Below are 9585 nucleotides of genomic sequence, written 5' to 3'. Positions count from 1 at the left end.
TGAGAGGGTTTTGACAACTCAGCTGCTTATGTGCCTGTGTCCTGATAGAACAAAAATCTCTGGGAGAGAGGAGTAATGTGTTTACAGCTTTTTAAAAATGGAGACATCAATGGCAGTAGTTTATGATTAGAGGGAGGATGATAGTTCTGGAGGGAGAGAAATAGCTGTATATGCTTCCACATGGCCTTATGTCAGTAAATCCATTTTTTTTCCCTGAAGTGACAGTGACTTGCTGCTGTAATACTTGTTTTGCTCTAAGTTTCTGTTGCTGTGCTGTAGTTACCTTGGCACGTTCTGGTAGTGGTGAGGCCAAGTGATTTCCACAACGAGTCAAGCAGCGTAACTGGGCGAGATCAGTGTTTTACTGGTAACATGGGCCAGTAACTCGGTGAGCCTTAAATACCTTGAGTTGTCCCAGATTTCTACCTCATGTAAAGGTAACAGCCCTAGGTGGAGTTGCATCAGTGATTAAATACAGATTGAATACATATTAATGATGAAACATGATGAGCTCAAGGTTTCCCAGCTGTGAAATGGGATTAGGGCTGTGAGCACACAGTAAACATTTAATGGCTGCAGAAACCGGAAAATAATTTGATACAACCCTTTGCTTCAAACCTGTAGGTGATTCCCAGCTGCCTCCTGTTCTTAAGGAATATTGATCCGAGTCTTCAGTTCACTTTTTATCCACTTCATTTCCTTAGAAGAACTAATGTTTGCTAACTTAAACCCAGAAAATGCTTTTACTAATTCCAGTTGAATTCAAGAGGTTGGCACAAGGTTCCCCTTTACAGCTAGCAGAGAAATTCAGTGCATTGATCTAGCTCTTCCTTTTATGGCCTTTTCATAAGTAATAAACCTGCAGATCTAAAAATACAGTAAGGAGAGCAAATGTCACAGATGAAGGGCAGCCAGCTGTGTGCCTGGCCCTTTCATGCTGTCAGATACTGAGAGCTTGGAGTTTCCTGGTTATAAAAACACATCTTTGCCCTGTCAGTGCACGGTCACCTGTATTTCAGCATCATCTATGCTGATCAGTATGTATTGAGGGGAAAAATTCAGTGGCTCTTATCAAGGCATGGTGATGTGATGAGCCTTTTCATGTGTGCATTTCCTGAAATCCATCCATTGTCCTGCTTTGACACTATGCATTTGTTTCTTGCTTTAGTGTTTTAGCTCACTATATTTTATTTTTATTTTTACTTTTTTTTCTTTTTTCAAGTACATGGCTTAATCTACTTCTGAATCCCAGAAGCTGTTGCACTTACCTTGGACGCGTATAACATCTAGTAGTCAGATTTGATGTGACACGTTATTTTTCCCTCATTCCCTTTATTGGATTGTCTTCCTGAAGCAAATATGCCTCAAAAAGTTGCTTGCCAGAATATTAAGCTTTTACTGAGGACCGTGGGAAAATTGATGGTGGGAGCAGAAGCCTGAATCCTCCTGCAGAGCAAATAACACTTTATTTCAGCCTGGTCCTTCTTTCTCAGAGTTTGATATCTGAGCCCTGAGGGCTCCAGCTTCCTACCTCATATGGCTGGTCTTCATTGGGAACTGCCTGAGGAGAGTAGTAGCAGTGTTGAACCCAGAAGAGCGAGGCTGTCCTAAATGACTTCAAAATGGCCCTGTAGGTTGAATGGCTGTAATAAGCTCTCCATCTTGCAGTAATGCAAGTAAATTATTAATGCAGTAACTTCCAGTGTTAGGTTTATTTTTTTTCAACAAAAGTTTCACAAATTATTCTCAGAAAAAAAATTAATAAATGATAAATGTCTGAAAATTGCCTTGCAAGCTGAGTAAGGGCAGTCTTTGTGATTGATGGGTTTTGGTGCTTTCTCACTAGCAAGCAGACTGTGCTCAAAAGTGAAAACAGAGATATCTAAGCTTCTTTAACATATCTTTCTTCCAGGGACAAAGCAGTAAATGTGAGGTGATGGATGTGTGGGTAGCCCACTGCCTGCTCCTCTGGGCTGTGCACTTCTTCCCAGCTGCATCACGCACTGCTCTCAGGGTAAGCTTCATTAGACCTGGTTGGTCAGAGCCCCATCCAGCCTGGTCTTGAATGCTGCCAGGGATGGGGCAGCCACAGCTTCTCTGGGCGACCTGAGCCAGTGCCTCACCACTCTCACAGGGAAGATTTCCTTCCCTATATCTAATCTAAATTTCCCCTCTTTCAGTTTAAAGCCATTCCCCCTTGTCCTGCTACTACAGGAGAAAATATTTTGAGGTAGTCAACATGTTCAATATGCCACGCAACTTCCGGCACAACTCTTGTAATGTTAGAAATCTGCTATTCAGTCTGCTCTACCCAGCAATAACTGTGATTCGCAAGCACTGCATAGCCAAGCTTTGTTTCTAGACTAGCAAGGTTTGGCTGATTGTAAACAATAGACCATTTGAGCAAGCAGTGATGGAACCTGTTCTGTATTGTGCCTGGCTGTATGACACACAGTCCCAGTAAGTGGTCCTACCTGTATGTGTATTTGTAGAACTGTATCCGTATGTTATGGCAAAAGTCATATAGATTGCATATTCTCACCAACAAGTCACATTCTTATTAACATAAGAAATAACTGGAGAACTTAAGCCTAATGCAGGCTTTCTGATGGAGGAATAACTGCTGGAGGCATGTGTGATCCTGTCCACTAGCCAAGTATGTCACTTCACAGCAGAAGAGTGCAACTGAAAGCTTAACATATAGAGACAAACTGTTAGTAGAGAGTTGTCAGTTGGTCTGTATGAGCAAAGGGCCATGAGCTCTGTGTTCTGGACCTTGAAAAGACTTCTGAATCCCAAAAGGACTATTTTGCCCTTGGAAACACCTTTCTGGCTTGTGCCAATGAGTCATGTTTTACATATTTATTTTAACATTCAATCTTCATTCTACTTCTTATTTTTCAGGTTCTCAGTAAATCAGAGACTGATAATCAGCAAGGTACAGTGAATAGCTATGTGTCTTTGTTAGCTCTTTGTAAGATATTATCAGTTATCAATACATTATGCCAGTGATACCTCATAGACCATGATATGCTGTCTTACACCTTATAACGACATCTGATTTGTTTTTCAGAAGACTGTATAAATCTTATTCCCTGCAAAGATAATGGAGCTATTTGTATTCAGGCTTGTTCTCCCTCCTTCCATGGGGAGACAAGCTTTGTCTGTGAAGACAGAAAGTGGCAAATGTTCACAGATGCCTGTGCAAACCTGGATGTTCAGTCCCTTTTTCAGGTTAGGTAACTGTTATGCATCTACTTTGACCTATGCTCATAATTTCTTGCAAAGATAGCCCCTCCCTCTATACACTGTCAGCCCTAAGCAAAGGGAAGAAGGGGGGGATCCTAAAACACAGATTACTTTGATAAGAAGCTTTAACTTCATCTTAAATTGAGAAATAGGAAATAAATTTGGGCAACTCTTGTGTGAAAACATAATTCACAAGTGAAGTTGCCTTGTTCACTTGGTTAATGCTCCTCATGGGGATCTAAACCAAGAGAATGATACGCTAGGATGAACCTGAGAAGACAGCAATGCCAACACCTGTAATAATCAGACAATTCATGGTAAATTCTCCTCAACAACAAAATAAAGAACTTTATTCAAGTCACTTCAAGACTGAGTCACTGCATTTAGTTCTTGCACCTTCCTTCATGTGTGTTGTACAAGACATTCTTCTCATGTGAGCTTTGTCTCTGGGTGAGTTTCAGGCCACCTGGCACAGTCATTGCATGCCCCCGCACTGTACCTCTTGCCTGGCTGTTGAAATGAGCAAAATAAATGTACAAATGTTTAGGTGCTAGTAAGAGCGCAGCTAATGTTTAGCTACAAAATAAATGTAGCTTCATTTTCACTCTGTTCATTAATTTTCTTCAAATTTATTTTCCTCCCTCCAGAGGATTTCTGTGCGTGATCTCCTTCCAAGCTCTGGAGGACATGTTAGTGTGGCTGGAGGACAACTTCCTTTTGTAGGGAAAGGAAAGCCAGTGCATGGGAAGCCTGGAGATGCAGGAAAATATTTTGGTTCTGATGACCTTGGCAATAGTAACTGCCAAGCTGATTTTTCATGCATCATCCCAGATATCCTGTCTTCACCAGCCATTCCAGGAAATATTGCTGATATAGTGGAATTGCTAAAGAAGATTTCCCTGCTCTTATCAGTGCATGTTGATAGAGGAAAAATGCAGGTATTTACTTTTATGGTCTTTCAGGAGGTGTTTCTGAGCTTGCCAGGGCATCCATGCAGTGTTTTGTCTTTACAGTCAGCATTCAATTAAGTGGTGGCTGCAAGTCACATGAAGATCACCTGCTTTATACTTGCTTCTCCAATCATCTTTTGAACTATGATATGAACAGGACAATTTTGCTAGTGTTTAAGCCAATGAGATATTTCAGTTTGACTAGGATGGACCATTGTCAAAGAAAATTATTCCCTTTATAAGAATAACTTTGATTTAAAGGAGCCTTTCTGGAGACTCTGTCAGTAGAATAGTATGTTGTTTATTTTAATACAAAAAAAAAAACTAATTTTTTTCTTGTTTGTTTCAGAGCTACAGCAGGATAGCAAACCATATTCTGAACAGCTCTGTCATTTCCAACTGGGCTTTTGTAAAAGACAGAAATGCCAGTTCAATATTACTGGACTCGGTGAATTTATTTGCTGGGAAACTTCTTCTAAGGAATGGGTCAGAAAGCATACAGGAACACTTCATCTCTACAAAAGGCTACAGTGTACATAAAAATACTTCAGGAAAGAGCTTTGATTTTTCTATGGAGTTTAATACCACAGCCAATATCACTGGGCACGTGGTCATTCCAAAAGAAGAGCTTTTGAAGTTACCCAAGACTTCCAAAGCCATCAGCATTGCATTTCCAACACTTGGAGCCATTATAGAAACCAACCGATTGGACCCTGTTTCTGTGAATGGAATGGTGTTATCGGTGTCTCTGCCAGAAGAGCTCCGTCACGTTTTGCTCATCTTTGAAAAGGTGAATAAACTTGAGAATGTCAAGGCTCAGTGTGTAGGGTGGCACTCTACTGAAAGGAGATGGGATAACAGGGCATGCAAAATGAAGTCTGACAACATCAGCAGTGTTGTTTGCATCTGCAAGCATCACCATCGGACATTCAAATCCTTCTCCATTTTGATGTCCCCCACCGTGCTGCGAAATGCAGTGCTGGATTACATTACACGTGTAGGGTTAGGCCTTTCTATTTTCAGCTTGGTTCTCTGCCTTATCATCGAGACTGTTGTCTGGCATCATGTAACAAAAACTGAAATAACTTACATGCGCCATTTTTGTTTGATCAACATTGCTACATCGCTTCTCATTGCTGATGTTTTGTTCATCTTGGCTGCCATTGTGCACAGTACAGCTCTAAACTACAAGCTGTGTGTAGCAGCCACTTTTTTCCTTCACTTTTTTTATCTTGCCTTGTTTTTTTGGATGTTTACCCTCAGCCTCTTGATTCTCTATGGATTATTACTCATTTTTTTTAAGATAACAAGATCTGCATTCATAGCTACAGCATTCTTTATTGGATATGGATGTCCCTTGGTCATATCTATCCTCACTGTTGCTATTACTGAACCAAAAAATGGGTATTTAAGGAGTGGAGCCTGCTGGCTCAATTGGTATGAGACAAAAGCCCTTTTGGCCTTTGTTGTACCTGCTCTGAGTATCATTGTTGTGAATGTGGTGGTGGTGGTAGTGGTTGTGGTGAAGACTGGGCGATCCTCTGTTGGAGAAGGCTGCAAGTCACAGGATTTGAGCAGCATGATCCGAATTAGCAAAAATGTTGCCCTTCTGACACCTCTTCTGGGTCTTACCTGGGGGTTTGGATTAGCAACGATTGTCGACAGTCGCTCCCTGGCATTCCACGTTACGTTTGCACTACTGAATGCCTTCCAGGTAAACTCTGTGAGACTGGGAATAGTGTTGGGATTTAGTTACTGTCTGGGCTTAAACCATAAGTGTGTGTCTAGACTGTGAGCTTGGGAAAAGGTAGCAGATCAAAATGGGGCTGGCAGCATGCATTGTGCATGTAAAACGAGATCTGAGCTTTCCTTTTGACTCAACTGTTTTACGTCGTGCGTGCACTAGGCATGCTGCATTGACATTAAATTCAGATGGGTAATGGAACAAACTAGTTGGTGTGAAATGTGATGAGGAATTAAGACTATGAATTCGTGTTAAGCATAAAATACACTGGTTAATATCCAGTAACTGCAAAGATGTCTCATCCTTCTCAATTAACAAGTATGCAGAAAATTCTCAGTGGCATTGAAGATGGTTTTGGTTAACTCATCAGTATAAACATCCACTGTTACCTAATGTGCTGTTGTATACCCAGTCTGCCTTAGCTCTTCTTAGCTAACACTGCTACTGAGTGGGTTGAGAAAGTCCTGGTATGTAACCCATCAGTCCAGTTCCTAATGAGAATTAGCATGGGTTAGATATCCATTCTTGACATTCCCAGAGAGCCCGTGTGACCTGGGTGAATAAACTCATTTTGCACATTGTTGTTATCTAAGTCAGTGGTCAGATCAATATCTATATAAAATATAAAGTAGGATCTGGAAGCATTTAAGGAACATTATGCGGTCATGCTGGTTTTGTTAACTGGTTTTGCGATTTTTTTAGGGATTCTTCATCCTGTTGTTTGGGACACTTCTGGATAGAAAGGTACTTGGGTCACTTCAGCCCTTATTCTGGATTATTTTCTACACTCTGACAAACTGTTGCCTTTAATGTGTGTTTTAAAATCTACAGACGAGAGAAGCCTTGAGGATGAGCTGCCTTTCATCAAGGCGGAAGTGTAGTCTAGCAAAGGTAAAGACCTTTTTTGTTATCGTAATTTACCAAGTTGCCTTCTGATTTGTACACAGAAAGAAAGGAACCAGCCACTAGATCTTACCTACTTTCACATTTTTCTAACGCAAGTGCTTGATGAACGAAATAGAGGTATCTAGCTGAATATGAGCTTAGGATGGAAAGCACTCAGAACCGAGCCAGTGTGTTTAGTGCTAGTCAGTGTCATGGACAGAGCCATGCGTGACACAATTTAGTGTGAGGTGTCCCTGCCCATGGCAGGGGGGTTGGAACTTGATGATCTTAAGGTCCTTTCCACCTAACTATTCTATGATTCTATGTACTCATAAGAGCTTGAGGTTTTTATAAATATCAGCGCAATGCATTGAAAGCAAATGTTTAAACCTTAAAATAAACTGTGTTTCAGCAGCCCCCTAGGAAAATACAGGCAGAATTGATGCCTTGATATCACTGAATGTGTTCTACCTCTGCTGGAAAACTTTTATCTGCTGTTAGATTTCTTTTGGTACCAGTTGGTACTGGCTTTGACAGTTTCATGCCATGTTTATACAAGGGAATCCCCTTTTGCTATAAAGAATCGCCTGCAGTGATCCTGCTGTCTGCCAAAAAAAACCCTCAGTTCAGTCTGGACTTTGGAAAAATTATTTCCTTGCTTTTCTTCAGACTGTTAGTTCTGATTTTAGTACTGAAAGCTGCAGAGTGTCTTTCAGTTTCAGTGTATACCCTGTTTGTGGGTTATAAGGGTAAAAATGGGGGGGGTAAGGAGACTGTACCTCCCTTCTGCTGTCAGAATTGCCTAGTGTGCTTTGGGTCATCTGGCTCAAGAGAAGCTGCCTGTTTGTGCAACTTCTGACTCCTCTCCTCTGCATCTTTCCTCTAGAATTTAGTTTTGAGTTTCATCCAGCACTGCTGCTGCAAGCTAAGTTTAAATGCAGCACAGAAGGTCCTCTCTTTAAAAAAACAACCAACCAAAAAAACCCAAGTAACAAAACAACCCCCAAAATCCAGTAACAAACAGAAAAAACAGCCCCCAAACTTCTGCTAAAATAAACTGCTTTGTACCTAACAGAGGAAAAAGAGAAAGGAAGTGTTTGCAACTGCTCCATATTTAATAAACTGAGATTACAAGCCCTGCTTTTACAGATCCAGGATCCAAATAGCAGTGAAGATGTTTCACATCTTACTAGGCTTTAGGTGAGGATTGACAATTTGAAAGTTAAGGTTCTCTCAAGTCACCACCAATCTAATATTCAGGAAACATCACTAATCCCATGACTCAGCAACATTTGCTTAGAGTATGTACTGATCTCACTGGGAAAAACTTGATGTGGAAACCATAGCTGCATGTGCCTAAGAACTTGAATCAATGTTGTCACTCACCTGGGTGGAAGAGGCCACATGTAGGTGTTTACCATTGCATAACAGAGAGGAGGAAAATGTTAGTCATCCAGTTTTGCAAACTTGGATGTTAATAAGGAATTTGACTCATGACAGCTGGGAAAGTTTGTCACACCTGAAATGACTGTTAAAATACAAAATGAAAATATCTGGTTTTGGAGAGCTTCATAATGGGACCGTGTATCTGGGGGCTTAATGGTGATTATGTAAAACGTATAGAAGGGTTATGCAGACTCTTGCTTCAGGTTTCCTAGTTTCTCCAGACACATAAAAGCCTTTCTTCTGGATCAGATTTTAAGATTACCTTCTAGTAGCATTTCTTGCAAGACCTTGAGGCACCTCCTGTTTGAAATGGAGCCTCCATGTTCATGGATGATATCTCTAATACGACCTGCTGATTTCTTTTCCCCTAGTCCTAGCAGTGGACAGTTGTCTTCAGTGCGTTTGACCAGTGGGAGAAAAAAGGAGCATTTCTGACACAAAGGTCCTGGTTTGAGATGAGCCGAAGTGGCTGACCGGCTTGGAGCATGGACAGCACTGTCTTGGAGCACAACCACGGGAAACATCGTGAAAACCAGAAGAGAAAAGGCCCTGACCCTGCTGTCAGGAGCAGGAAACCATCAGTGTTGCTGCAACCCTTGGAGGAAAATGCTGATACATAAAGGATGTTTCTTACCTTCATGAAAACTGCTATGAGGAGAGTTTGTCCTCATTTGCAATTTCAGTTCTTCATTTCTATTTTTCCCATGTCAGTGCAGCAAGGAGCTGTACAGCATATGGAGCTGTTCTAAAATGATTTAATTTTTCATGTGATGTACCAATATTAAGTGTTATCTAGCTGCTTTTGGATGTCTTTGATAAAAAGTGTTTTCATAACTTCCATTTGTCCCCAGAGACTGATGGACAGCATAATTCTATTTCTGCATTACAGATGTTCTCTCCACCTCAGTATTTGTTCTCTCCATCTCAGTACTTGTCTGTCAGAGAAATTGTAAAAAGCCCCTTTTTTGATAGGACAGATTTTTCATTCCCTTTCCAGTCCTGCAACACAATGACAGAGATAGAGCACTCTGCAAATGATTAGCTTCCCTCTTCAGATGTGGGGAAGCAAGCTTTGAGTATGCTTCAGAGTTGAATCAAGAGGTTGAAGATCTGCCTTGTACTATGCAGTGTGCTAACAAAGGAAATGGTTCATCCATGTGAGGCAGTATATCTAGTTCCATTAGAAAATCAGTCCATGGTCTGAGAAACCCTTCGTTAATGAAAGCTGTGATAGAAATGCTATTGCCTCTTGTCAGGACAATTCAGTGCTTACAATGAAAATAAAGTTGAAGCTTTGTCACTGTTTCTAGT

General features: G+C 41.0%; 1 protein-coding gene across 1 annotated transcript; it reads left to right on the top strand.

Moving 5' to 3' along the window:
- The first annotated feature begins 1617 nt into the window (after nt 1-1617).
- On the top strand, nt 1618-9096 carry ADGRF4 (adhesion G protein-coupled receptor F4). Its single transcript, XM_061460956.1, has 8 exons — nt 1618-2033; nt 2921-2938; nt 3074-3234; nt 3897-4187; nt 4549-5913; nt 6646-6687; nt 6775-6834; nt 8646-9096. The coding sequence occupies exons 1-8, from the start codon at nt 1937-1939 to the stop codon at nt 8649-8651; spliced, it is 2040 nt and encodes a 679-aa protein (XP_061316940.1). The 5' UTR covers nt 1618-1936; the 3' UTR covers nt 8652-9096.
- The last annotated feature ends 489 nt before the right edge of the window (nt 9097-9585 follow it).

This window comes from Pezoporus flaviventris, unplaced genomic scaffold, assembly GCF_033815535.1.
Source record: "Pezoporus flaviventris isolate CSIRO_AGI_PZ_B2104156 unplaced genomic scaffold, CSIRO_AGI_Pfla_v1 ptg000031l, whole genome shotgun sequence".
Lineage (NCBI taxonomy): Eukaryota > Metazoa > Chordata > Aves > Psittaciformes > Psittacidae > Pezoporus > Pezoporus flaviventris.
This window is presented reverse-complemented; position numbering and strand designations above follow the sequence as displayed.

Excerpts from the sequence above, each read along its gene's own strand:
- ADGRF4 (XM_061460956.1), top strand. The coding sequence starts at position 1,937 with ATGGATGTGTGGGTAGCCCACTGCCTGCTCCTCTGGGCTGTGCACTTC. Across the intron at positions 3,235-3,896 it reads ATGTTCAGTCCCTTTTTCAG|AGGATTTCTGTGCGTGATCT; the intron begins GTTAGGTAACTG and ends TCCTCCCTCCAG. Across the intron at positions 5,914-6,645 it reads CACTACTGAATGCCTTCCAG|GGATTCTTCATCCTGTTGTT; the intron begins GTAAACTCTGTG and ends CGATTTTTTTAG.